General features: G+C 50.7%; 4 protein-coding genes, 1 long non-coding RNA gene and 1 other non-coding gene across 7 annotated transcripts; 1 reads left to right on the top strand and 5 right to left on the bottom strand.

The window, feature by feature from the left end:
- Positions 1-938: 938 nt before the first annotated feature.
- LOC100907546 (G-patch domain and KOW motifs-containing protein) lies at positions 939-2,717 on the bottom strand. Its single transcript, XM_003738661.1, has 4 exons — positions 2,570-2,717; positions 2,092-2,425; positions 1,728-1,917; positions 939-1,595 (listed from the first exon to the last, which is right to left on the bottom strand). Exons 1-4 carry the CDS (start codon positions 2,715-2,717, stop codon positions 939-941), a joined length of 1,329 nt encoding a protein of 442 aa, XP_003738709.1.
- A 1,613-nt stretch (positions 2,718-4,330) lies between these two features.
- On the bottom strand, positions 4,331-14,036 carry LOC100905560 (ATP synthase, subunit E). 2 transcript variants are annotated; one of them, XR_001951246.1, is made up of 4 exons: positions 14,007-14,036; positions 5,329-5,444; positions 4,558-4,714; positions 4,331-4,461 (listed from the first exon to the last, which is right to left on the bottom strand). It is a non-coding gene; the product is annotated as an ATP synthase, subunit E (long non-coding RNA). The 2 variants fall into 2 exon arrangements; XR_145228.1 differs by lacking the exon at positions 14,007-14,036 and having other exon boundaries at positions 5,329-5,503.
- Positions 7,992-15,772, top strand: Gpat4 (Glycerol-3-phosphate acyltransferase 4). Its single transcript, XM_003738660.2, has 8 exons — positions 7,992-8,355; positions 10,912-11,106; positions 11,250-11,467; positions 13,143-13,283; positions 13,546-13,557; positions 13,912-14,095; positions 14,188-14,419; positions 14,551-15,772. Exons 1-8 carry the CDS (start codon positions 8,125-8,127, stop codon positions 15,045-15,047), a joined length of 1,710 nt encoding a protein of 569 aa, XP_003738708.1. The 5' UTR covers positions 7,992-8,124; the 3' UTR covers positions 15,048-15,772.
- On the bottom strand, positions 11,735-12,777 carry Oscillin (glucosamine-6-phosphate isomerase Oscillin). Its single transcript, XM_018641778.1, has 4 exons — positions 12,680-12,777; positions 12,329-12,608; positions 12,069-12,242; positions 11,735-11,986 (listed from the first exon to the last, which is right to left on the bottom strand). Exons 1-4 carry the CDS (start codon positions 12,775-12,777, stop codon positions 11,735-11,737), a joined length of 804 nt encoding a protein of 267 aa, XP_018497294.1.
- An 888-nt stretch (positions 15,773-16,660) lies between the features above and the next one.
- TRNAI-UAU (transfer RNA isoleucine (anticodon UAU)) lies at positions 16,661-16,752 on the bottom strand. The gene is given in 2 exon segments: positions 16,661-16,696; positions 16,715-16,752. It is a non-coding gene; the product is annotated as a tRNA-Ile (tRNA).
- Positions 16,753-19,090: 2,338 nt separating this feature from the next.
- LOC100905415 (lysosomal Pro-X carboxypeptidase) lies at positions 19,091-21,307 on the bottom strand. The gene is made up of 7 exons (XM_003738649.2): positions 21,117-21,307; positions 20,882-21,026; positions 20,394-20,667; positions 20,137-20,297; positions 19,763-20,059; positions 19,422-19,676; positions 19,091-19,313 (listed from the first exon to the last, which is right to left on the bottom strand). Exons 1-7 carry the CDS (start codon positions 21,198-21,200, stop codon positions 19,150-19,152), a joined length of 1,380 nt encoding a protein of 459 aa, XP_003738697.1. The 5' UTR covers positions 21,201-21,307; the 3' UTR covers positions 19,091-19,149.
- Between the last annotated feature and the right edge of the window lie 3,904 nt (positions 21,308-25,211).

Below are 25,211 nucleotides of genomic sequence, written 5' to 3'. Positions count from 1 at the left end.
CGGCCGCTGGCGGCATGAGCGGGTTGCGAGTGATTCGTTTTCTGTCGGACTACAGACGGCCCGGATTCGGATAAAAAAACTTTGCGGTCAAAGCATATATTCGGAGTCAGATTCGTCTTACCAACGTCCAAGGGACCTCCGACCAGAGGAAGAACTCTGTTCTTCTTAAGACAGACTTTCAATCCAGCGATCGAAACCAGCGTCTGATTCAGATGATCATTTTTCCTGGATCTCGGCAATCGCTCTCGGAGCTTCATTTGAATCGAGACTTGGCATCGCTCACGGAATCCGAGATTTCTCGATGCCGTGACTTCGTCGTGCATCGGTCGCGGCTGCATTGAGCTCCCGAGTCTTCTCCGTGACTTTCCGGGTACAGCGAGGTCGGCGGACCCTTCTCTCATCTCCCTAGCTTCTCCAGGTGTCAGAATCCAGAAGAAAGGTTTCCTGCCAAAGGAACTTACTTAATTCACGACGCTCTGGAGAAGAGGCCGCATTCATGTGGAACTTCGCTGGTCAATCTACTTCTCCCCGTCTCGCGACTTTCAGAGAAAGTTCGACATCCGCTTAGTCGGAGGATGCTCTGCTATTTTTGCAGTAAGGGAGAATCGCTTCCGTTCGGAAAATAATGATCACGGTACGAGGATGAGAGATGTCGGAATTTGGAGCGATACTCATCATCTTTTCCCGGGAAAGATCCGGGAGGGATCTGAGTCGATTCGAAGATTCAATTCGAAGCACATGTCGCGAGCACACAGCTGAATAGGAATTTAGATGGATAGGTGGATACAGCGTCAAGGAGGATAGAGACCAATCCCAACATTAGCATCATATTTTATTCCCCGGCAGTATTGGACTCCCGATTCGTCACAAGATGATCAAAGTCCGAACTCAGTAGATATCCACATAAATTATACAGAAGCTTGACTCGTCAACAATATTTACAATTCGCCTGCGTATTCGCATATATAGTCAAAACTCAATTTGTGGATTTCATTATCACTTTCAAACTGTACAAACGCCTGAGCTCCTTTCTTGTCGCGATCAACTATGTGACCCATCTGGCCTTTGAACTTGCCGGCGACAACAACGACAGGCACCTCGGATTGTCGATTCGATCGCGGCAGGACGGTCTCCAACATGTCCATGTGTACATCCTCAAGAAGCTGGCCTCGATCTGTTCGGCACAAGCATGTGTCCCGTGTCAGCACATCCTCGATGACAACTTTCTCGTTCACGTACTTGCCCTTCTTGAACTTTTCGTCGATGATACGGGCTCGAATCTGAGATCTCAGCCAGTAACCGATGAATGGTCTCTTTTCTGCGGTTTCTGGAGTTTTCTTCTTTTCCTTCTCTTTACTCTTGACGCCTATATCGGACTGTGCGAGCGAGCTCACCTCGAACTTGGAGTCGTTCTGATTTTTCGTGTCGTGTTTCTGCTTGTAGTCGTCGTAGGTTGCTTTGTTCAAACATTTACCCCGATCGTTGTATTCCTCCTTCGTCACGGCAGCGACGAAGGCTTCATTACAGGAGACTTTCTCTTTTGATATCGCGAGACAGATGTGAACACGAGCAGCATCCTCGTCCATTCCCTCAACCTGAAGGAGAGGTATCCTATACTTTCAAGAAAAAGTTTAACACGACCAGCACTCCCATATTGAGCCGTTTGAATGAGCTCTTCTCGTGACTCGGCTAATGATTAGGCGGAGCCCCCCCGAAGTGGATCTTACCTGGCCGTATTTGCCTTCGTGCGCCCCACGCAAGATCTTGACGTAGGCCCCGCTTTTGACGATCAAAGGCGTCGCTGAGTTGTTGCTCTTTTTGCTTTGTTCAATGTGCTCTTTTTGCATGCTCGTTTGGACTTCAGCTCCGAGGCCGAGTCCTTTCGGCCGGAGCTTGATCTCGATGGGTTTCGGCCACCTGGAATAAGCACGGCTCATAGACTACCTCCGAGCATCTCAGAGAGTTTCCTCGATTACATGATCGGAGGAATATCGATACTTGTTGGCGAACGAATGAACGATACTGATCAATGATCAGTGATGATTACGGCGATGATATTCGACACCGTTGGGTTTATTCCGGGAAACTTACTCTTTCTCGTCTGCATGTTCGGGTCTGAAGCCCATCCCTCGCAGCATCGCCATCCCGAATTCTTCGACTGGCATCTGTTCGTAATCTTCCAAAGTTGCTGATTGAGGCAAACTTTCCCCACTAGGATCTGATTGATCATGGGACGGTGAACTGGGTTCCTGCTTGATGCGAGGTTCAGCTCCCTCCGATAATCTCTTCTTCTTCCTGCCTTCGACATTCGACCCATACTTGAGCTCGAGTTTCCTTTGGAAAACGTTATTGTCTTTGACGGCAGGAATCACGAACACCTTCTTCTTCGGGGCTTCCCGCGTACTTTTTATCGTCTTGTCGGAAACTGTGGGGAAACGATATATCAGCAACGGATCATGATCGCTGTGAAATTTCGAAGTGTCGATACACACAGTCCATTGACAATGAGTCCGATGGTTTTCAGTTAACACAAGACCGGAAGACCGACGAAGACGATTTGAAAACTCACCTTCAGTGACGTAATCTGTTTCTTCTATAATTTCCCTATCACGAATGAGATTCTTGTCGAATGCCGATTTCTTCGTCGAGACTCCTTTCAGACTCAGAGAAAACGTTTTCGACTCGGTGTCATTTTTCGTTCCGCTGTTTCTCTCCATTTTTCGTCTCTCGAAAAACCGGCTGCCCTCCGTAATTAATGATGAATACAGGTGCCTCCTGGAATTCCCCGAGGAGGGAAGCACGACCCCCTCTGGATACCAGGGATCGTTTTCCGAAACGTACGTTCCCAGAGAAGGAGGAGGTGCGGCGGGAAGAGAAACCGGGTAGACGACATTCGTACTCAAAACAGTGCGAGCCATCGACAATACTCGAGGGAGAGGCGGGAAGACCGACCGCGCGAAATTCAAATCTCATCGTAAGCGGCGCGACTCACTTGACGTAGGAGCGTTGCGAAGAATACGTATCGCACTTTGCGTTCGCTTGTTCGAATCGGTATGCTGTTCTTCAACTTTCCGCTTGGCGGAATCGTATCCCTTGCGAGGAGTGATTGATTAATCGATTGATCGGTTCTTCCCTACAAGTGATGGTCACGGAAGACACGGTCCCCATCGGTGAAGGAACATACGTATATGTACATCCTGTTCGATGACATCAGCTGAGTTACCAGATCATGAGATTGAACGATCCAAACGAGCGTTGAAATCCAGGACGCGTAGAGTTCATATATCCGCTTTCGACGATTTCCTTGTCCACGTCGAGAGATCGACCGACGAGAAATTGGGTGATTGGAGCGAGGAATCCATTCCGAAGAGCATGGAGTCGATCGCCACTTCTGCACCCAAAAGATCGGGCGTCGAGAATGAGAATTTTTGGAAGAATTACGGCGAATCTCGGGAGTCTCGATGCTATCCGGGCTTCGGGTATATTAATTAATAGGTCACTTTCCTTCAGGTCGGTGTACCGCTGAGAACCCTTCTCACAGAGGTTCCCGCAGAGAGCCTCCGTAAACGAGGCCGAGGAAAAGTCCAGCCGGAACCTGAAGGGAAGTATGAGGTCCAGAACTGACCTCCCAAGGTCTGCGAAAGGATCTAAGCGAGAGGGGATGAAGAACTCAAGGAAGAACGAAGAGGCTGCACGGGAGGAGGAAGGGGATGACTGCCTCGGAGAACTATTCCTCGCATTCCTTCTTGTCCCCGTGGTTATTCATCAACCAGGAACTCGAAGTGATCCCGAAGGGCGTTTCGACCGAAGCGATAGCTTGTGTCATACAGCATACTCCCAGGGTACCATGGGATCGGTGCCGGGTTTCACCCAACTGAAACCAAGAGGTGAGTTCTCCTGGGATTTCAGAGCCTGCCGCTTATGCATTCTGTGGGAGAGAACCCAAGCGCAATCTTTGAAATTGCTCCTTCCTCCAGCCGTCAACGAAGGAGTTGAATCGGTCTCATGGGAAACATCCGGACTCGCCGTCACGGTCATGAATCACCTAAGGTGTATGCCGCATACCGACCACGCGAATTGGCGGACATTCGATAATCGTGAGTTGAGGAGAATTCGACGTTCCCGGCGGGGAATTCAGTATGACGTGCATCATTGCAATTCCTTACGTTGTTGAATACAGCAACTCACATGAGCGAGAGGCAATCTCTAAGGTGAGAAAGATTCCGTCTAGATTCTCGCACAAAATATGTATTTGCTGAATGCAAAAGGATTCGCGGCCCACTCTAAATCGGTAGCTCATTGCCCGCCAAAGTCAGCGATAACAGGAGACTGTCGTCAACATTCAGGCTATAAGTTTCTCATTTTATTTCCTCAAATAACGCTCTCTACAGGACTCGGTATCCTACTTGAACTCCGGGGGGATTTCGATGCCGAACTCCTTGTTAAGCATGATGTGGGTTTCTGGGGAGATGAAGGGGATAATTAGACACGCGATTCTTATGGGTTGCATCGTATGTGCCGAGGAATGAGACCGAAATTCAGATTGAAAATAATTACCCTTCTCTTCTTGCAGCTTCGCTGCAAGCCTCTTGGGTCTGAGAGCCTCTTCCCTCTGGCGATCGATTTCCCTGTCTCGAGCTGCCTTCTTCGAAAGACGGCGGAAGTTGAAAACACCGTAGGCGATCCCAGAGGTGAGGGCGATCCACCGGCAGCCCTGAAAGTCAATAATCCTCAAATTTCTTCGTATCACTCGTCTCGATGCTCTGCGGGGAGCGTCTTCACAACTCATTTTACTCATCAAGTCGAATTACCTATCCCCGATTAGAGAGAGATCACTAATCGATTCGTTCTCTATGTTGCCCGCTGAGGACTCCGCGGAACCTGAATCGTGACATCGAGCTGAAGACTCCGCTCGTTCACCTCAGCACACGGAGCTTCGTCTGCCAAGGGGAGGACCAAGCTTTCGAGAAAACCCAAATCTTTGCATAGAAGAAGCTACTTGCGTTGAGCAATTCAACGCATCAAGGGAAATCCTCGAAAGGTCGAAGCAAGTTCGAACTTGGAGAGACAGAGTCGCGGTGAGAGATGCGAGTGCACCGGTGATGAGATCGTCATCCATAGCGAAAGCGATAGAATGGACTCGTGCACCCTTCTAGAAGGCAGATCCGAAACCCAAGGATGGATAACTCTGAATCCCGAGGCCACGGGATGCCCCTCATTGAATCGACGAGAGTCTGAGAGCCTGGGGAAGCTCTTGACTTACGAGCGGAGGCGCATTTCGAATGGAATGACCTTCGGGTCAAGTCGATTCTATGCTCATTCGCTTACCCGGATGAATGGAGACACCCGAAGAGGGGGTTGTGAGGCCACGTTCATGTCTGTGAGTGCGGTCTAAACCGATTTCAATGTGGCTAAGAACTCGAAATCCGAGAAAAATCTCCGAGCTCGGCCTGGAGATATTCGACGATCACAAGAGCCGTCTGCTACGATGTCGCTGTGCGCGAGATAGAAGCTTTCGGTGTCAGGCTCGAGGGACGGGATTCGACCTTTTGCTTCGTGCACGAGACCTCTGAATGCTATTCATCGAGGTCGCCGGATTTCTCGGAGCCGGGAGCGCCTCTCGGCCGGTTTCGTAGCGATATACCGCGTGGCATGGCTTCGCACGACGAGTCCCAATGGGGACTTCCCATAGGGAAATATGACTGTCTGTAAATCGATTGTTTCATAACAAGGCAAGGAGGAATGACCGATGGAAGGTTCCGGCCCGGGCGAGCCCCTAATCCGAAGTTCGGAACTCTCGTTGCACATAAAGCATCAGCCCGACACTCGAGAAGAAAATCTTCGGGCCTGTCGCGAAGAAGACTGGGGAAGCTTCTCCCGACTCCCTCCGGCCACGCTGTACTGGCTCCGACTGCCGCCACTTTTGACGGGGATTCACCCGTCCAAGAAACAGCGATGACAACGCGGGAGAATACGCATTTTACGTTCAAGTTCGAGTTGAGATCGTATTCCCTGCCGTCTTGATCGGTAGCTAGAATATCGGCTCGGTACCCTGAACTTCTGCGACTAGATGTGCAGCTCACCGCGAGCATTGACTCTCACTGACTGTGCGACCGTCTTTGCCGTCCCTTGAGGACGGCCGGCGGGCCGTATCGCGCGCGGTAAGAATTTAACGTCTAATTTTTCGTGGAAAACTCACCGGTTTCCAGTTTCTACAAACTTCCCGGACCCTGCGATGGGGAATCCACTCATCAGATGATGTGCCTCACAGTTCCTTATGAAATCGCCCAGTATTCCCACGACAGCTGATGTACCGTGAACGATGGAGGATGATGCGGGAGCAGAGGGGGAGGATGCGGAATTTCACTAATAAAACTCAATCTCATGGGAATCTCAAGAATTTCGGTGTATATGTCAGTCGCTGAGAAGGCCGTGAATCCAGCACATGCCATCTTCCATCTCTCAAACTTCCGAAGCGCCTCATGACATCAGCCCACGAAAGACGGGATTACTTCAGCCTTTTTCAGCCCGACTCGCTCGATCGGAGAGCGGTGCGCTCTGAAGCGTTCGGACTGCTTTCTGACTGAGAACGCGCGAGCACGTCGAGGGAGGAAATCGAGCTCGTTTGGTAAAAGTTTTCTAAAATCCTCCGGGTTGACGCTCGTCGGATATAGGTATGTAGAGTGACCATTTGATGACGGATCACGAAATATACGAAATTAATTCCACGTGGGGAGCTGAGCGAAACGCACTTTGAACGAGGCATTCCTGAGTCTTTCTTCATTCTGCTTGGGATTCCGACAGAATTCAAAACACCGAAAGAATCATTGTGAGCGCTGATCGAGTAAGGACTGCGGGCGCGAACGCATCAAGTGTTCCCGCACCGCTGTTCTCAATATTCTTGCCCGCCGAAAGTCGTCTTGGAAAGATCCCCAACTCTGGCACGAAGATGCCCAGAATTCCGCGTCGTACTTTCAATCATCGATCCGCAGGCCTTGACGCTGATTCTGTCCGAGTCAGCAAATTTCTTCACTGCTTCCGGTGACTATTCAAGTGAAGCCATTCCGAGTCGAGCGCCGCTGTCGCTATTCGCAGTCATACAAAGACCATCCGTCTACGTAGTCGGGGAATTTCTCCCACCACTGCTGGAAAGTGCAGGCTCTGGATACCTACAAGGCTCAAGCGACGTCTGGTCTAGATTAATATTTGCCATAATCTGGGGAGGCAGCTTGATCGGGCATTAGAATGTCGTCGTCCGTATCGCTTCTTGTGCGGGAGGCTTTGTATCTCAATAAATCTTCAGTAAATGTGAAAAAGCGATCTGCATGAACGCTACCGCAGTCCCTGCGGAAACCGGAAAAAAACGGTGTACTACGTAACGGATAACATCGGGTCACAAACTTTTGTTTCCGCCAACGCGACGAAGCGAGTTCCGTGTGCTCGACTTGAAGGTACCTGATTGATTCGATGAGCCGAATGGGAGCCTCTCCACCCTCCACCTATATCATTTTATGCCCCGAATCAGAACGATGAAGTCTGATCTTGCCAGGCAGTAATGACAGTATCGCATCGAGTTGATGATTGCAAAGGTCTACCGGATAGAGAACTTCTCGGCCGGCGAACGGCTCCGCCGACCGGGGTGAGTTCGTTAACCGAGGTCCCGCTCGATCTGGAAATCCCCACTGATAGCTCTCTTCAGGCAGAGATCATGGTCATCGGCCTACGGGAAACATTCGTCTGCAGCAGCTGGTGACCGAAATTATTGAGCTCTCCACTTCATCCGGTAGCCTACTTTTTTTGCGTCCCCTGTCCTTACCCGGGAACGCGAGCTCAAGCTATGGCATTCCAACTGCGGAGGACCTTTCTGCCTCCGTCGGCGATTCCGTGTCGCGTCCCGTTTGCCTCCAACTTCGGGTTTGCCGCCGAACGGGCCCCTCTCCCTCGGATTCGTCTTTGTTTACTGCCTTGTGCATGCACCCGCTGCTGGCTCTCCTCCGCAGTTGGTGAACCGCTGTTGGTTTCAACGGGCAAGCGAGTGAAAGGGAGCTTCGGACAAGGGACAACAAGACAAGCTCCCGCTGTGGAACTGCCCAGAAGAACGTCTCTGTGCCCCAACGGAGCACCATGTTGGACGTGGTGTCGTTTTTCGTTCTGCTCTTCTACTACATATATGTGGGTGTCTCTTGGTTCGCTCTAAGTCTCATACAATGGCTCGTTTTCATCGTGTTTCCGACGGGTTGGAATCCCTATACATTCTACGTGTGGACAGCCTGGACTCTCGGTGTATGCGGCGTGTTCAATGTTTCGCTCGGAGGCAGGGACATGTACGTCAAAATGCTCTACAAACTATTCGAGGTGAGTTCGATGACCACGAAAAAGCCACAGGTTCTCTCTGAGCGCAACGTTTCTCAATCGCTGGTCAGCCAGCCGCTCGATGGCTGGTCCGAGGGGCTGCCCGGTGCTCCCTCAACGCAACTGTCAGACCTTCGAAAGCTGACTCATGAGGTTTTCGCTCCTTGATAATTTCGACTAAGCCGTCGGAGTCTTCGCGCATTCCGCAGCGGCTTTCGGTGTCCACGTTTTACTTGTCGCCGTCGACTTCTGGGGCTCGACGTTCAGAATCCCCTGAGCGATTGACCAGCGCGACCACGCGATCGGATCGCGCGACTGGCTTTCGGGAGGTTTTCTTCTGCCGTCCCGTGAAGATGATATTTCGTCACATGAGAGTCGATGATGCTCGATATTATGACGACTCACTGGCTGATCCCGATTTCTGCGGTGCTCCACGAGTGTAATTTGGGTATTTGAAGTCCTTCCATGATCGCTCGACGCTGGCTGGATGTTGTTCACGGCCGCAGTTTCGATTATTTCGGGAGAGCTCAACTCTTGGGCCCTTGTCTGTCTCATTGCGTCGATTGCATTTGTCGATTCGCTGTCTCATTTGATTGGGGATGTCGTTCGTAAAGTCCGCCTATGCTAGAGCAACAATTCACAAAATGTGTGACCGGTGTTGAGTCAAGACAAAACTTGCTAGTTCACTGACTGTTTGATATATTGACTCGGCTTTCCCATTCGATTTGCCGTTTCCGGCCAATTTGTCCGGTGATTCGAAGCGGTGTCGAACTTACTTCCCGACGAAAGCCTTCTCCGATTCCATCCCTGATTCCGGCAAAGAAATCCGTACCGCGTCAGATGAACACGCGGGAGCGCACGGCTTGGAGATCGAGAGACACCGGGAAGAGCTTTCGCGGAGTTTCACATTTTATCCGCTGCCTTACAGTGGCAATTTCTACATTGGCATCTCCCGAAGGCATCCGGATGTGTGCGATCACAGAACGGAGATAATAATCAGTCCAGAACAGGTGGTTTGAAACTTGGCACCGATCTTGAGAAGACGGCGCGTGATGTCTATTGGAGATAGTCGTGAAGGTCTTCGGAAATACTTCGTGTGTGAAACACGTGTGTATAACTTCCAATCCCCCACCAGAATCGCGCGGCCTGCCATGATTTGACAGCAGCGCTAGCTTTCGGAAAACGTACGAACTCGCACTGAGTCGAAAAATGATCCCCCTCCCTTTCCCCTCCCCGAACATAGACACGTCTCGAGTCTTCCATCAGAGTTTGACCCCCCCCCTTCTCACTCCGCGGTAAGCGTGATAAAGAGGACAAGGACAGCCGGCTCTCAAGAAAGCGATGGCACCAGAAAGCCTCATTCCCCAAATTCCACGCAAGTGGCAGATGAACTGGGATTCCGCGATCTTGTTTGTCCTGAGGGGTTGAGATTCCTAATGGCGGTCCCATTCCTCGGAAATCTCGCCTCCCACACCTTGGGGAAAGATTTTCCCAGTTTTTTTTCCATTCGAAAGCTCGATCCTTCGAGATGGAAACCAGCGGCTGGATCCATTGTTCGTGTGGACTTCGAGCGTTGCCTAGATAGCAGCACCCTGGAACCTTGGAGCGAACTCTTTCTGGAGATCTGATTATAATCTTCCCGAAGGCTCCACAGCTGCTGTCTGCGTATTGTCCGTTCAGCGGAGCGGTCATCCTCGAGTCGTCTGGGAAAAAAGTACGGATCGAGATCAATGTTGATAAATTCTATCGCCAAATGAATTGAATGGCGCGACGGAGAATAGATCCCAATTGCGGCAAGTTCTACTCGATAAAGAGAGTTATCTGGTTGTCGTTCGCCAAGGTGTCGCGTATCGTTTTGTCGAGAGGCACCGCTTTTAGATACGCTTACGCAAACGGACCAGATGACGCGACGAGCACTCTACAGAACCATCTTGGAACCTGATGGAGGATTTGAATCGGTGATGATTCGGATAATCTCAGAAACGACAGCGGATCTCGTGTGAGAATCAGAGAGATAAATTCCCTCAGCGAAATAACCGGATTGACCCTGGTTGATAATTTTATAACCATCTGTGTTCTCCCCATTTGACCCTTTGGAATGGGTTTCGCGGTCGAAAGGAACTCTCCGACAATATTGTCACGAGGAGAAAAATGGTGATGACAATCGAAGAAATCTTGCCGGAAAAGACCATAAAAGCGTAAGATCATGCTCGATCCCGCGAATTGCTCCTTGACAATCCATATTCGAAATACAGCTAACCCCTGCCTAGGGGCTGATAGGATCGTTATTCGCGTTAAGTTCGATATTCCTCCGGGGTCTCGAGCAAGATTTCCAGTTTCTCGTTGGAGCAAGCGCGGAAAGCTATGCGGATTGTCTGATGCTCGAGGTATCTTTCCATAGCTGTGCTCTCCGAGTTATCCGGTGTTCTCATATCATTCGCGCTTGTTATCTTCCTAGGTTTTCAAATCGGATCGATGGTCGGATTAGACATCCGACCCCGGAAAACGACGTTATGTCTGAACCAAAGACTCTCAACGTTTTCCTCTTGGCCATTCCAGTTCGGAGCCGTGAAGGTGGAACGTCATCGCGTCGAAAAAGTCATCCAACGGAGAAGTACATGCGTCAGACCCGATCTCAGCAGACTCGACACGTCGAGATTCGACGCTGTCGATTTCGGAAAACCGAATGGAGACTCCCTTCTACCTCGTGATTTCGATTCAGAAGACGAAGAACTCCAATGTCCGTCCAAAGAGGTCTGTAACGTGATAATTTGATGCAAGGCAGGTCATCTCTACCTGTTGACCACAATACGAGCGGTAGCATTCCCGCGATCATTGCAATTCCCTCCGCCTCATCGGGGGCTCCGAATCTCGCTAATTTTGTCGACCGTCTCCAGGTGATAGAGAAGGAGAACATGCAGGTGGCTCCCACACAGCCTCTGGTCACACTCGAGAAACCCGTCGGGAAAGACTTCCAGCTGAATGATCTGTTCCCCCTTATCAAGAAGGGTGTTGAGGCAATCGTAGACGATGACTTCACCAAAAGATTCGCAGCCGAAGAACTCGCGTCTTGGAATCTGCTGACTCGGACCAACAAGAACTACCAGTTCATCAGGTGGGTCGAATATTCTCTCCCGGTCGGAGGCCTCGAATTTATAAAAAAATAAAAAGGTATTCGGCATGGACGTCTCGCTTCACTTGTTGGGGATGAGACGTTCCGTCAGCGTTCTGACAAGATTTTCGAGAAGTCGCTTTTTGATTCTGGAGGTTCTGTCTGAAAGGTCGCCTGCGGATTCTCCACTACTAGATGGGACGGATCGTTTGCGTAGTTTTTATTCGCTATTATTTTCTCCGTTCGTCACAGAATTTGATCGATGAAGCCTCAATCAGCAATTTTCGCGTGAACTTTCATGAGATCCTTAAAGTATTTCACGGTCTTGACTCTCAGCTCTAGAGTGGAGTCGTCGTCACAGATGAATATCGCGTTCGGATGCATTTGGAAGGCCGAAGCGGTGCACATGTGATTTATGCCTTCCTCCACGGCCATGCGTAAAGCCATCGCTTTGTGAGCGCCGCTGACTAAAATCAGAACTTCCTCAGCGTTCATTACCGTTCGAACGCCGACAGTAAGAGCCTGAAAGGAGCCCCTATCGAGTGAATCGGCGTTTGCGTTTCCTGTTACGCACGCGCCAGACATGCCTTGTCACACCACTCACTTGCGTCGGGACTTTCGAAATGTCGTCGCCGAAAAAACGCGCGTTAGCTCTTATCGTATCCATGTTGAGAGTTTTCACTCGCGTGAGCGAAGCTAAACTGGATCCGGGTTCATTGAATGCCACGTGACCATCCGGGCCGATACCTCCGATATAAAGCTTCACTCCACCCAATTGCTGAGGAGAAGTCGTTTCTTTACTTCATCTAATACTCAGTCTATGTCGGAAAAAAATGCGCAGCTCCCTGATTTAGGAGAGCCTACCTGCATCTTCGCCTCATAATTGGCGCATTCGAGTTGGAGATCGGGGGCGTTTCCATCGAGAATATTCACATTCTCAGGATCGATGTCGACGTGTTTGAAAAGATTCTGCCACATGTAAGAGTGATAACTCTCAGGATGCTCGATGGGGAGACCGACGTACTCGTCCATGTTGAAAGTAATGACGTGTTTGAACGAGAGCTGACCTTCCTGATAGAACTCCACCAATCGATCATACATTTTCTTCGGGGTCCCTCCAGTGGGTAGTCCCAAAACGAATGGTCTGCGTCGTAGGATACTCAGAATGAAATAAAGGGCGATATAATTGAATTCGATGCCGCCCGGAGAACTGACCTGTCCTCCGTTGGTGCATACTCATTGATTCGCTTCTTGACGAGCTTTGCCGCGAAATGGCAGACGTCTTTCTCGTCGTCGAGAATCAAGAGACGCATTCCTCGAGCTTGCTGCTGACCGGGCTACAGTGTGACTGTGACTGGTGGGCTCGTCGAATATCTCCTTCGGGAGTCTCGAAGTGTCTCTTTATAGCTGACCGAGTGATTAAGATGGACGCCGCTCATATCTCGAGGGGATTCCAGAAGCAGGAAGCGGCCATCCCAAATCGTTGATCGATTCCCGAGCTTTCACCTTGGATGAATTCGCCCTCGAAGACATGGGAACCCGTGGAAGTTTTTCATGATCATGAGCGCGATTCTCGAATCCCGATTTCGAGGTTTCTGTGAGGTGAAAATTGGACGAATGAAATAATACAGCACCATGTTAATTCAGACTAATCTTTTCTCATATTCTTCTTTTCCAGCTGGCGACTCACCTTGGTGTGGGCTGTAGGCTGCTTGATCCGGTATCTTCTTTTGTTCCCAGTCAGGGTAATGCTGACATTCCAGGCGGTCCTGATTCTTGTTATTTTCGGCAGCTTCCTCGGTTCCCTGCAGGATTCTCGGTAAGCTATTGACGAAGTGAATGGAAGTCCGGGGAGTCAGTCAGCTGGGGTTCCTGACGTCCGGAATCGAGCCCTTATACTCGCGATTCCCCCTAGGTAATAAAATTCGCCAAGCCATATCATATCGATCACAATTAAAACTTTGTGTGCCGAGACGGGTGTCATAGATGGACGAAGACCTCATGTTTACTGTGATACCTCTGTGTGGTGTCCATAAAAGAGTAACCCGTTCTTTCTTCCCCGCAAATCTCGCCATGTGCAGGTACACTGTTCGGTAAGGATGAAATTCGCCGAAATCTTTAGTCCTTGCATCCCACCCAACTCGACAGACTTTTCCATGTTTGCGAAAGTCTTCTGCACGTTTTCGTGTCTATCAGCACCCTATGAATTCACCTGGTTGTTAGTGTATTTTCCTGAGTTCTTTTCCGCGATGGGATAACTCGAAACTTTTTTCATTGGTTCTCTTGCGAAGGGATCAAAATTCAGATTCGGTAGCGTTGTGGGAAATTCGCATTCGCACACGATAGGCTCGCCTGGCTCTGAGTGAGAAGTGCTCGATCCTAGCTTGTAGTCCCTGTAGATGGAAATCGATGAGGGTAAATATGCTAATTTGCATCAACTCTCACAGCTTCAAACGCTGGCTATACTCCACGATATCGTTGGTGGTGTTCCGTATGATGGGTCGAGCGATTTCGGCGACCGTGAATTTCCACAATCCTGAACATACGGCCCGTCCCGGAGGAATCTGCGTTGCGAACCACACTTCACCAATCGATGTCTGCATCCTCTGTCAGAACAATGTTTACGCTATGGTGAGCGAAGGCGGCAGGAACGCCGGGCCGTGAGGCGTGATTGAGAATTTTCGGAGAGCCCTCGATAACGTCGAGTTCGACCCGTTTTCTAGGTTGGGCAAAATCAAGGTGGGTTCCTGGGCTTGCTGCAGAACTACCTAGGTCGGATGTGTAACCACATCTGGTTCGAACGCGGCGAGGACAAAGACCGTCTAGAAACGGCGGCGAGGATGAAGAAGCACGTCGATAATCCCGACAACCTCCCTATCCTCATCTTCCCTGAAGGCACATGTGTCAACAACACATCCGTCATGATGTTCAAGAAAGGATCCTTCGAAGTTGACGGTAACTATCGTCGTCTCCCTTAGAAGGGATCCCAGGGGGTCTCAGGAAAGCCCTTAGATACTCCGCAGAACTTCCTCTCGCTAGGGTATCATCGATCAGTCCTCTAACAATTATTACAAACTCGCTTCCAGCTCCCATCCACCCGTGCGCGATCAGATACAATCCCGCCTTCGGCGATCCCTTCTGGGATTCGGCGAAACATGGTTATATCATGTATCTCCTGCGGATGATGACTTCCTGGGCGATCGTCGCCGATGTCTGGTTCATGGAGCCAATCCGCAAAGACAAAAACGAAACCAGCATGGAGTACGCGAACAGAGTCCGCTCCATGATCGCTCGCCGAGGAGGTATGGTGGAGCTCCAGTGGGACGGCATGCTGAAGCGAGGCTCGCCCAAGGACGAATGGAAGTTCTACCAGCGGCTTCATCTCGGCAAACAGATCGGAAATGTCGAAGACGAGAAGAAACCTGTCGAGGTGACGCAGAAAGAACAGCAGAACTCCATCGAAAAGAAGGACCACTCCGCGTTGTGGACCTACACCCCGAAATCAGAAGACGTTCCGACCTGGCTGAATGTCACGAAACCGCCGAACCCCGAGGAGTTGCTCAAGAATGGAAAGAGCCAGTAGAAGCTCGAAGCACTCGGCCAGGATGAGGAGAAAAGAAGATGAACTAGGCGGAAAACTTAGAAGAAGACCTGTACTTTTAAAGTACGCGAACATGCTGTCGTGGCCCACGCCGGGCCCGAGCAGGTCGGGTGTGGTTTTCCCTCTTCGGTGTAGGAACTCAAGAACCCTGATCCTCAGGGAGCTCTAGTCGAAGGACCAAGCGGCAAGGATAGTTTATTCCTCTCTCCCTCCCAAAAAAAAAACAGGGAGATCGTTGTTGAGTTGTTGATACGCCTCGGGACTCGGGTTTGCGTCTGACGGCAGATTGCCAACGGTGTATATACGCTGCGGAAGCGCTGTCCCCCCCCCCATACCTGTTGTGAGAGGGGTCTCGGTCGATGAACGCGGCTCGGAGCGATTAGTTTCAATATCAGGCGACTAGACGTTGGAACAACATCTACAGGAAGCCTGTAAAGACGAGAAAAATTTGAGGTTAGCGGTGTACTCCGTGTATTTAGTCGATGCTGTAATATATGATGAAAAGTGGATCACTTGATTATTAAGAAGGACTCGTGAGAATGCTTGATGAATGATTGATGGTTCGACTGACATTGGAAGCGCTACGAATGAGGGGTGTGGTACGACAGAGAGAAGGAACTTCATCAGAGGACAGCTCCCGTATTCTGTCCGGCTCTGGTTCTTGTTACGATTGAAATCATTCTCCAAGTACTTCCTGGCGGAGTCTGCCAAATAAATCTAAACTGATAGATATTTTTAGACGAAACCGATTCTTCCTTCGATCGATATTTTCTCTTTTCCTTGTGCAAGCGAGCTTCGGGGTGTCCCGTCACTCATCCGTTTCACCATCTTGAATCGTTCGACAGACGGTGAAACTCTACATACCTGGTACATATCCTCAATGCAGAAGCTTTCTCCGTCGTCCCACGATCCCGAGCCCGAGATACATGGCTCGGATCCGTTTCTATGACTCGAAGGTCAGTAGATCTGAATGTGGCGAGTGTCTCGAAGGAAATGAGAGGGGCAGTAGCGGATCTGATTCCGCCACGCTTAGGCAGCGAGCAGCAAAATAGTCCGCCTCCGAACTTCGTCGCGGAGCTAAACCTCAAATCAGATTTTCGATCCTCCTTTCGGCTGCTATCAGGAAGGTATGCTCTGCCTGATATCTGGATGGGCTCAGAGATCTGAGCGTTACTAGAAGAATGGGAGAGCCCCACTGGGTGACGTGGCTGATTGCTATGTGATTTTCTCCTCCGCACAGCTGACTCCTCGGAGTGTGGAGCGCTCTACGCTATTTGACCACAGGCAGACGTTGCGCTTCGACGCTAGGTCCATTGATTTGCTAAACCGATGGAAGCGAGTCCTTCCGCGGGCTGAAGGCTGGCTGCTTGCCATGACTAGCATCGCTAAGTCTTATCCTGGAAGTTCATCGATCTCGAAAATCTATGGACACCTTACGCTGGGTTTCTGCCAACAAGCAACACCACTAGAGCATGCGGAACCGAAAACTCGGAGGTTTCCTGTCCACGGCTTGGATAATTCGCACTTTTCGGTTGATTTGAGGGATTAACCGAAATAAAGAAAGTTTATTCCGGTCAATAGGGTTCTTAAAATTATTCCCCAGGTGAGGCTCGAACTCACAACCCCGGCATGGCTCACGGCTACTGCCTTATAAGTACCGTGCGCTAACCGATTGCGCCACTGGGGACACGGCGGTCGGAGGCTCCCTAAAGGCATAAGTTCATCACCAGGCTTGAAAACCCAACATGGGCTGCCAACACGAGATCAGTCTAGCAATTCCAGCACTAGATCTAGTTCTCCAATAACTTTTCATTCTGGCTTCAATAATAACAGAAGCGTGCTCCGAGGGCGCTGCAGTCGCTTCTAGGACGAAATGAGGAATATATTTTGGAAACATCATCAAATTCCGCATCTCCGATCCCCGCCCAGGATCAAAACTGGAATCCCGATCCTGGAGCACGCAACATTCTCGACGCTCGGGACTCGTTCAGGATATCGACCATTCCACAGGGAGTTCTGGGAACAGATTTCGAAATTCAAAAATTGGCGCGGTTTTCACTCCCGCGTGAAGGTCGCGCGTGCCTAGCACCGTAAGCGGCATGCAGTATGGTTTAGAGGTAGGCTCGAGGTATGATTGGACTCCGTAGCTCGGCGCTTCGAGCTACGCGTCCAGTCCATGTTTCACGGGATATACATCAAACTCCGAATTCGGACTAACTGCGGAATGCCGAGGAGTCGGGGGTAGAAAGGCAAGAATGCCAGGCTTCATTCCAGTCTAGAGGTGACCACGAGCTAACGTTGCCCGACGCGGGCGAGGTCCGGGGATAAGCGAATCTCGGGAAATGTCCGCTGAAGCCAGCTCATTGAGAGCGGTCGACCAATCTTCGCCAGGAGTTGGTGACGATGATCTCTGCTTGAAAATCATGACGCTCGAAGTCCCTGGGAAGTTTCTTGCGATGCCTCCGGACTCCCGAAGCGCCTTAGCGCGGGGTATGACGTTGGTATTCTCTCTCCTCGTGGGTGTTGTCACTCTGGACTAATCAAACTTCTGAATGATGTCTGTCAGAGTCACGAGTTCATCAGATATTACGGAACGCCGGAGATCTTAGAGCAGACGCTGTCGTAATGAGCTCGAGATCCGATGAGTGACTTCAGCTCCCTATTCTGAATATCGGTAATGATTAATGATTGCTCTGAAATCGAAAAATCACGTCTCTCGGGCTCGATTGGGGTGATACACTCCCAAGTCCCCGAATCGCATCCCCCAGAATCACATTCCCCCGAATCGCGTCTCCCCGAATTGCATCTCCCCGAATGAATTCTCCCCTAATTTGGGCGCTTTGCTGGCCTGCTCAGGACTGAGCGGAGCTCCTATGATCGTCCAGAACGTCCGACATAAAGCAAGGTTTCCATTCTTCCGGCGGATTATCGAAGCCACAGCAAATCAAACCAGCAGCCAAGCCGGATTTTCACGGATTTTTCCCAGACATGACAGGATAAGAACGTGAACTTCCTTCTGTTTGCTGTTGATATCTCGGAATTCTCGGCGAGTTTCATCTACGAGATCATCATCGGTGCAAACGCTCTTCTCTAATCTGTGCGGATTCATGGATATCGATCCTGGAGGCTTAGAGCCGTACGAGAACTCACAGCATAGAACTAAGGGAACTTCCGCTCTCGAATTGCTCGATGGACTCGGAGTTCTCTAACTCACAGCATTTAGAATGAGGTAAACCCATGCGCTCCCGGTTTCTCGTCTTATCCGCTTCAGAGCGCTCGTAGCATTCGGATTGATATTATTTTATGTTGAGTCTTCACCACAGTTTCCTTCTAGAATCATAGAAACTCCACTCAGCCTGAGATGAGCCAGCAGCGCGCCTGAATTGTGGGAGGCCTCATTCGGGGAGATGCGATTCGGGGGGATGCGATTTGGGGAGATGCGATTCGGGGAGTCGGGTCATAACCGATTGGGGCACAACGCGCTGGCGGAGACGATTCTTCCGTAGAATGAGGAGAATTCTATTTCGAAAAGAATAGCCGCGGCGGGTGGAGATCTGTGGAGAAAGGTGCATGGATTTTTTGAAGGGGAGGATTCCTGGTGGGTGGAAGGTGAAGTCATGGATCCGTCCTCTTCGGGGGCTCTTTGATGTGGTAGAACAAGCGCTCCGCAGCGAATCGATGGTATGCCATGAGGGAATACATACATAATATGCTTCCCCGAATCATCTGCCCTCCAGGCCATTGGATCCTTTTCATGAAGAAATCAATTTCACGGAGCGATTTTCGTGGATTTCAATCAAAGCGCCTCGCTTGCGGTGCCTTTTATCCACAATGAAGCCACGCTCCCGCGACCGCATTTTCGTTTTTGGTCTGAGGCATATTCGGGAGATTCAATGTCGGGGAAGAATCGCGAAGACTGCGGGGATACAATGCATGGAGCTCTCACCAGGAGAGTCCTGACTGAATTCTAGGCTCCTACTCATCTCGGCTCACGAGATTTTCCCGTAACGAGTCATACCGTGTGGGATTCAACGATCCACAACGAGCGGATTCGCTTTTTATTGCGCCTGGATGAAACTCATATTCAAGAGGCGCCTATCCACAGTTTGATATATTCCTTCTCTACGTTTCGAGCGGAAATCACAGCCGGAGTATCCAGAGGGCTCGCTGAACGGAGATCATAATGGTGAGCCCCTCCTTCAATGATGACCACGGGCAAGGTCGGGTTCAGTTGCTTCAGGACACCGCCTGGAACAGAATATTAGATTTGCGACATGTATCCTGAGAGTCTCTTGAAATCAAAACTCGGGAATGCTCCCGAGGAACCTTCTGACCGCACTCAGCCGAGACACTGACCTCCACACCAAGGATCGAGATCACCGTTACTGAACACGATATTGCTGGCTGCACTGATATCTCTGCCACCGAACATCCTTCTGGCGATATTGAGGTCCGGAGTCATCCCATATTTCTTCTCGCAGTCTTTTCGAAACTGTGTGAAATTCCACGAATAGGGATAGAACATATCTTCTTGGCCATCTCCACAGAAAGGCATAACCATTTCGTTGCAGGTTTGAATGTTCCAACCCGCATCGCTGATGTTGTCCCCACCTGTGAAAAATGATTGTAACCACTTCAACGCAGAGTCGCAGAAAGGTAGACGGATTTCGGAATGAGAGTATCGGCTGATTACTGACCGGAGTTCCCGACGTCGTTGCATTGGGTGTCTCCAGAAAAGTTATGGAACACATTGATAGCCTGGTAGACGCCCTTGAGAAGCTCGGCATCGCAGTGGAAGTCTTTATCCAGGAAACTGCAGGATACTTGAACGGGATGTCCAGGAACCTTCTTCAGGAAGTTCGTACCGTAGGGGTAGTTAATCATGGCTAGATTGCCATAGGTGTCGTGAAGCCAGTCTCGCACGGCCGTGTAATTAGACGGCAGAACGTTCTGACAGATGCGGAAATTCTCGCGGATTAAAGCAGAACCGTTCTCTGGAGGAAAAAAAACATTATACGAACCATCCGTCCGAGCTTAAATCACCGCATATACTCTCGAACTCGATCTTTACCGCCATCCTTCCCGAGCTTCTCGAGAGCAATCCATGATCTGCGGATGTTGTCCGCACACCTTTCACTCGCTTTCGCAAAGGCTTTGGTGACGATTTTATCGAACACTCCGCACGCCGTCACGTCTTGGAATTGAAGGATGGGTGCTGAAGCAGCAATAGCCCTGAAGAATATTGTACAATCCAGCGCTAAAACTGTCTTCCGATATATGCAGCGCCGTTTGTCGCAGTAGTCGCTGGGTAATCAGCGAAATACTCACGCGTCAATGAGCCAAGGATACTTGATTCTCATCCAAGCCGATAGCATGCCTCCATAGGAACCACCGAAGGCGACAACTTTTTTGACTGGCCAGTTGTTCTTGACGTGCTGAATGAGATCCGCGAAATCGGCTAGTGCTTGTTCGGCGGTCAGATATCCATATTGTTTGTAGGTGTCGTAGGATTTGTCTCCGAAGGGCATTGATTTCCCATAAAATCGATGTTCGGCGAAAATCAGAAGAGCTTTGAAGTCGGCTGCCCAATCCCACATGAGACCTGAGATCGATGAGAGGTTGAGATCGTCCTTTCGCTACAATCGCGAGACAGGCTCGCGAAGCGAGAATCATTTGACGGTAAATCGCACAACCAGATCCTAATAGTTAGCTCCCCGACCCGTTCGATCGATAGGGAGCGATCAGCCACCTCATTAGTGGACGCTTAGAGATGCAAAACCAAGCTATTGCTCGGAGCGGAGGAACCGCTAACGAACCTGTATTATTGGTGAACGTTTCTATATCTCCTTCGTTCCCAGTGTAGAAAAAAACCGGTCCTGGCTCACTGCTGTCAAAGTACTTATCGCTGTAGAGAACACGCATCTTGAAAGAGTCATTCCTTGCGAAACTGAAATGGTCGATCTGAAACAGAGGATCAGAGTTTTTCAGAGAACATTTGTGTGGTACCGTTCGCCGCCCGGGCGCGGGACCAGTCATTATAACTCAGCTCACCTTCGTCTCGAACCAGAACGTTTGGTAATCGTAGCCCTGAGCGAATGAGGCAAAAAGCCCAAAGAGGCAGACAAGGAGCTTCATGGCGCGGCTCGTGGAACACCTCTGCCGCACAATGACTTAGTTGATCTCAACGGAGTCTCCTTAACACCCGCAACATTGATACGGGTAGCAGCTACGAACGCGAGGGATTGATAGACCACACGGATTCTCTCTCGACAGTGAGTACTCTCATTCGCTCCGCAGCTACTCAGAACGAGCGAACGCGCGCACCCACTTCGAAATATACGTAGTTCTCGAATGGGCAAGCGCACGAAGAAAGGAAGGATGCGCGTCGCATCGAGCGTTTTGTTCCGACGTGATGTCCAAACCATGCGGGAATTGTTTTCTACTAGCGTCGGTTCCCGAGAAAGCCGCCTCAGCTGAGCTCGAGATCTCTGTACATCTCTCTCGCGCGTCGGAGGATTCTCATTGGAATTGGACTCCGAACACGCGGGGAGCAGCTCGTATCACTTGCGCTCTCTATTCCGGAAGGAGTGCACTTCACCGGATATTCTAGTTTGGTCATCGCATGAACCGAAATAACTCGTCGCTCGTGGCTCTCGATGGAGAATGCCACCAAGCTCATCCGAGTTAAATCCATGGGTTGCCGTTTTCCGCGATATCCCTTCACTGGTTTTGAGTCGAACGATGCGTTTCCGGGATCATTACGTTCACTCCGGCTATGTCTTGTGAAAGTCCATTATTCGATCGCGCGACCTCAACGGTCTCGATGCGGAGGACATGAAGCGCATTTTTTCTCGAAGAATTTCTCCGCCGACATAACGGTCTTTGGGGTAACCGGTTTCACCAGTGAACGTGTCGCTCGAGCCACCCAGAACGACATATGTTGTCGTTCCATAAGAGTCGACATATGGGCTTGGAATATCTTCTACAAGGACGTTGTCGTGGCCTACGCTTTCACTTCGAGTTCAACCTCGAGCGCTCGCTGCTCACTCGGTTTAGGTTGGGCGAGGCAGGGCGGTAGAATTAAAATTCATGGCACACACACGAAACAACGAGCGACCTCCGCGAGAAAATATGAACAAGTTTGCCAAGCGCTCGCCTCCTGCCACGGAGCTGAGGTGGAGTTTCACTTCTTCGGAGGGGAAGTCACGGAGGAGGTTTTCGTCGTGCGCAGGAAAGGCAACATGAAACCTCAGATGGATCTCATTTCAACATAATGGAAAGCGTGCGTGGGTGAAGCTCGAGTCGATACCCGAAAGGATCGGTGATTTCCTTTCTCGCTGCAGAAATGCGCCACGAAAGCCAACAATTCAGCCGACAACAAACTACCTCCCCGACAAATTCGAAGTCTGTAGAGAATATGGGAGTTCTTTGTGTGGAGATCGCGGAGGAATGTGAAGCATTCCCGATCACCGTTAGAACGCGACGATCGTAAACTTCAATGTCTGGAGGTGGTCTGGGACTTTTCACACTGGCAGAGGAAATCTCGAAGGTATTCTGAAACGAAAAGGAAACTTCGATTTTCGCTCTGGAAGTCTTTGCTTGGACACCGAGTCACGCACTTCCCGAATCGAGGGGATGGAATGGTCCGGTCTTCGGTTTATCCGGTCTTCAGCACTGCATTGCCCTTCCCGAGACCTCTCAGACTACCCGACGTCTGTCTCGTGTCGTCTGAGCGTTAAATCGATAGCCTCTTTCGTTCCACAGTTTGTGGATTCTGACGAGTTCACTAACCGAATTGGTCCACCCGCGCAAGGTTCCTAGCCCGGCCAAGGTTTGCACCACGATTTTGCTCTCGTTGCATCTGTGCAGGGGCCTCTGCCACGAGTCCGGAGCCGGAGTTCTGCGCGACTGCGTCGCGGCACACCGAAAGAAAAATTGCGAAGATATTCTACGATCAGGATCCCGGCGAGGTCGCCGTCCAAGGGGAATCAAAGAGTTAATAATGATCGTAGCGACTGGAGACTCCTCTTAGTATTCTCCAGGGGGCTTGATGGCTCAAGTTTAGAACTGCTTTGCAGATCTTTCGAGTTCGCCGCGGATGGTGGTGCTCGGGAGGCCCCCGCGCGTGGCGGACAGTCCTCTCGCTCTGTGTCTCTGTATGAGCGTAGGGAGGTGGCATATGGCGACCTCTATTTGAGGCTATACTGCGCGACTGACGACCGGCCAATTCGACGACTATGACTTCAATAATCGAGCATATAATCTCCATCCAGATCATAAGAATTCTCTCATAAGCATAGCTATCTCTACGGAGTTGGAAATGCGGCTACGATTCCAAACGAAACCTCTCCGGTTCGCTCAATCCCGTAGAATCGTAGAACGATTCGGGGTCCTGGTAGATCTACTCCGAGTGCTCGAGGGGTCGCGCATATAGCGGAAAACTGAAAGTGTGCCGAAGCTCTGGCTCGAACCCAACGGCCGCCGTCCGCAAGAAATTCCGTGGGGTCCGGCTGTGGCGCCGTCCGCGAGATCACCTGTCGTTTGCCGTGAGGGGCATTCGTCAGAATTCTTCTGATGATCCTAGGCCTCAATTTCTTGTAGGCGATGACGTCGGCGGCTCTTGTTGTTCGTGTGCCGTAGACGTGCGCCATCTGCCGTCGAGTCAATTTGAACCGTTGAGAATGCGTAGACGGTATCAGCTGTTGCTCTTAGCCTTTAATGGCTCGCTGGCACCGATAGAAGTGCTCTCGAGCGAGATGTGTCTGAAGGTTTTTTTTTCAGGTACCAAGTGCCCCGAAAAGTAGCGCGGGGAGGCTTCTCTCCTGAATGTTCCTAGATTCGTTCGTCCGATAAATCTATTGATCATTTTTGCATTTTTTTTCGTTCGTCCGATTAATCTATATATCATTTTTCCAAGATTTCTAGGCCGACATGACACCGAATCCGGCCGTCACGTCCAAAGGTACTGGTGTCCTCCGCGCGTCGGAGGATCTTGTAGCTGTCATGAGCCTATCAGATGACGTCGCGGTTCTATAGAGAAATCTCCCCGAAGGAGTTGAAGACAAACCATCATGAGCAAATGACGATCTACGTCTCAAGCTCGAACTCTGCATCTGTTGACCCTCTGACCGGTGTCTCGTTCGCTCAGCCGGACGGACGGACGGGCGGGCGTTGTTTGTATGCTGTACGACAAGAGCAGCACGAGCCACCAGATGCCGCAGGACCAGTTGGCCCTCGTGCAGCTCTTTCGACCGATCCGTGGCCCATCCCAGTGAGCTCTATTCAAGCAGGGTTCAACGAAACACCAGCTGCTCCCAACACGGGGCCCACCACCGGTCTTTAACAGTCCGTTAGACGTTCCAGTTCAGCCACGAGTCTTCGGTTCCGATCGGTCAATTCTCCATCGGGACCCATGCCGACTCCGGTCTCGTGCCGTCTGGAAGCATCTGGAAAACCCGGCGTTGTCTCTTCGCCTTAGGAGTAGAAGTCGTGGTACAACTTCATTCAGGTGACAAAGTTCATTCAGCACGTGGCTTGAGCCTTTGAGAGAAGAGGGATAAACACCTTGAACAAACAGCGGCGCCTCACAGATCACTCGTTTCTGAAACAAGAGGGAGCGCGAAACGAGCCGAGCTTTGCCCGAATGAATGAGAGGCCGCTTTATCACAACGGGTAGGAAGAAGTATTAAATTTCCGCGAATTATCAAAAAGCGCATCGAAAGCACCCTCTCGAGGGATTACGTCCCGTTGCGAGGAGCCCAAACGGGTCTGTAGGGACTCGGGCGCGGAGCAGCCCAAACACTGCGGCTGCGGAGGTCAACGCGGCGCTTTGACCGAGGGAGTCGACTTGCACAACCAACTGGACTCGATCATCAGACGATGTCTGCGATGCAGAGGCGGCTCGTAGAATGCGGAAGAGATGCCGAAGAGAAATCAATGTATTGTGTGATCAGACATAAGGGGTTGCGGAGAGATCGCCGCGCAGCGTGCAAGAGGTGATTCAGATCAGTGCACTCGAATGAAAAAGCTCCGCCGCCACCGAGAGCTCCGCAATCCAATCGAGTCCGTCCAAAGACCCGGTCGAAGCTGCCGACCAGCGAACGGGTGATGACCTAAGACCTCTGTTGGTTCGCACTCTTTGTCGCT

The sequence above is a fragment of the Galendromus occidentalis genome, unplaced genomic scaffold (genome assembly GCF_000255335.2).
Source record: "Galendromus occidentalis unplaced genomic scaffold, Mocc_1.1 scf7180000076281, whole genome shotgun sequence".
NCBI lineage: Eukaryota > Metazoa > Arthropoda > Arachnida > Mesostigmata > Phytoseiidae > Galendromus > Galendromus occidentalis.
Note: the sequence above shows the minus strand (reverse complement) of the source record. Positions and strands in the feature narration are given on the sequence as shown.

Bases quoted from the DNA above. Each gene is read 5' to 3' on its own strand.
- LOC100905415 (XM_003738649.2), bottom strand. From the start codon at position 21,200: ATGAAGCTCCTTGTCTGCCTCTTTGGGCTTTTTGCCTCATTCGCTCAG. The intron at 20,668-20,881 runs GTTCGTTAGCGG...CATCGATCTCAG, and splicing joins AACGTTCACCAATAATACAG to GTCTCATGTGGGATTGGGCA. The intron at 19,314-19,421 runs GTCAGTGTCTCG...ATTCTGTTCCAG, and splicing joins TCTCGATCCTTGGTGTGGAG to GCGGTGTCCTGAAGCAACTG.
- Oscillin (XM_018641778.1), bottom strand. From the start codon at position 12,777: ATGCGTCTCTTGATTCTCGACGACGAGAAAGACGTCTGCCATTTCGCG. The intron at 12,609-12,679 runs GTCAGTTCTCCG...CCTACGACGCAG, and splicing joins TATGCACCAACGGAGGACAG to ACCATTCGTTTTGGGACTAC. The intron at 12,243-12,328 runs GTAGGCTCTCCT...ACTTCTCCTCAG, and splicing joins ATTATGAGGCGAAGATGCAG to CAATTGGGTGGAGTGAAGCT.
- Gpat4 (XM_003738660.2), top strand. From the start codon at position 8,125: ATGTTGGACGTGGTGTCGTTTTTCGTTCTGCTCTTCTACTACATATAT. The intron at 8,356-10,911 runs GTGAGTTCGATG...TGGCCATTCCAG, and splicing joins TGCTCTACAAACTATTCGAG to TTCGGAGCCGTGAAGGTGGA. The intron at 11,468-13,142 runs GTGGGTCGAATA...CTTCTTTTCCAG, and splicing joins AAGAACTACCAGTTCATCAG to CTGGCGACTCACCTTGGTGT.
- LOC100907546 (XM_003738661.1), bottom strand. From the start codon at position 2,717: ATGGAGAGAAACAGCGGAACGAAAAATGACACCGAGTCGAAAACGTTT. The intron at 1,918-2,091 runs GTAAGTTTCCCG...TGCTTATTCCAG, and splicing joins GAACATGCAGACGAGAAAGA to GTGGCCGAAACCCATCGAGA. The intron at 1,596-1,727 runs GTAAGATCCACT...CCTCTCCTTCAG, and splicing joins ACGAAGGCAAATACGGCCAG to GTTGAGGGAATGGACGAGGA.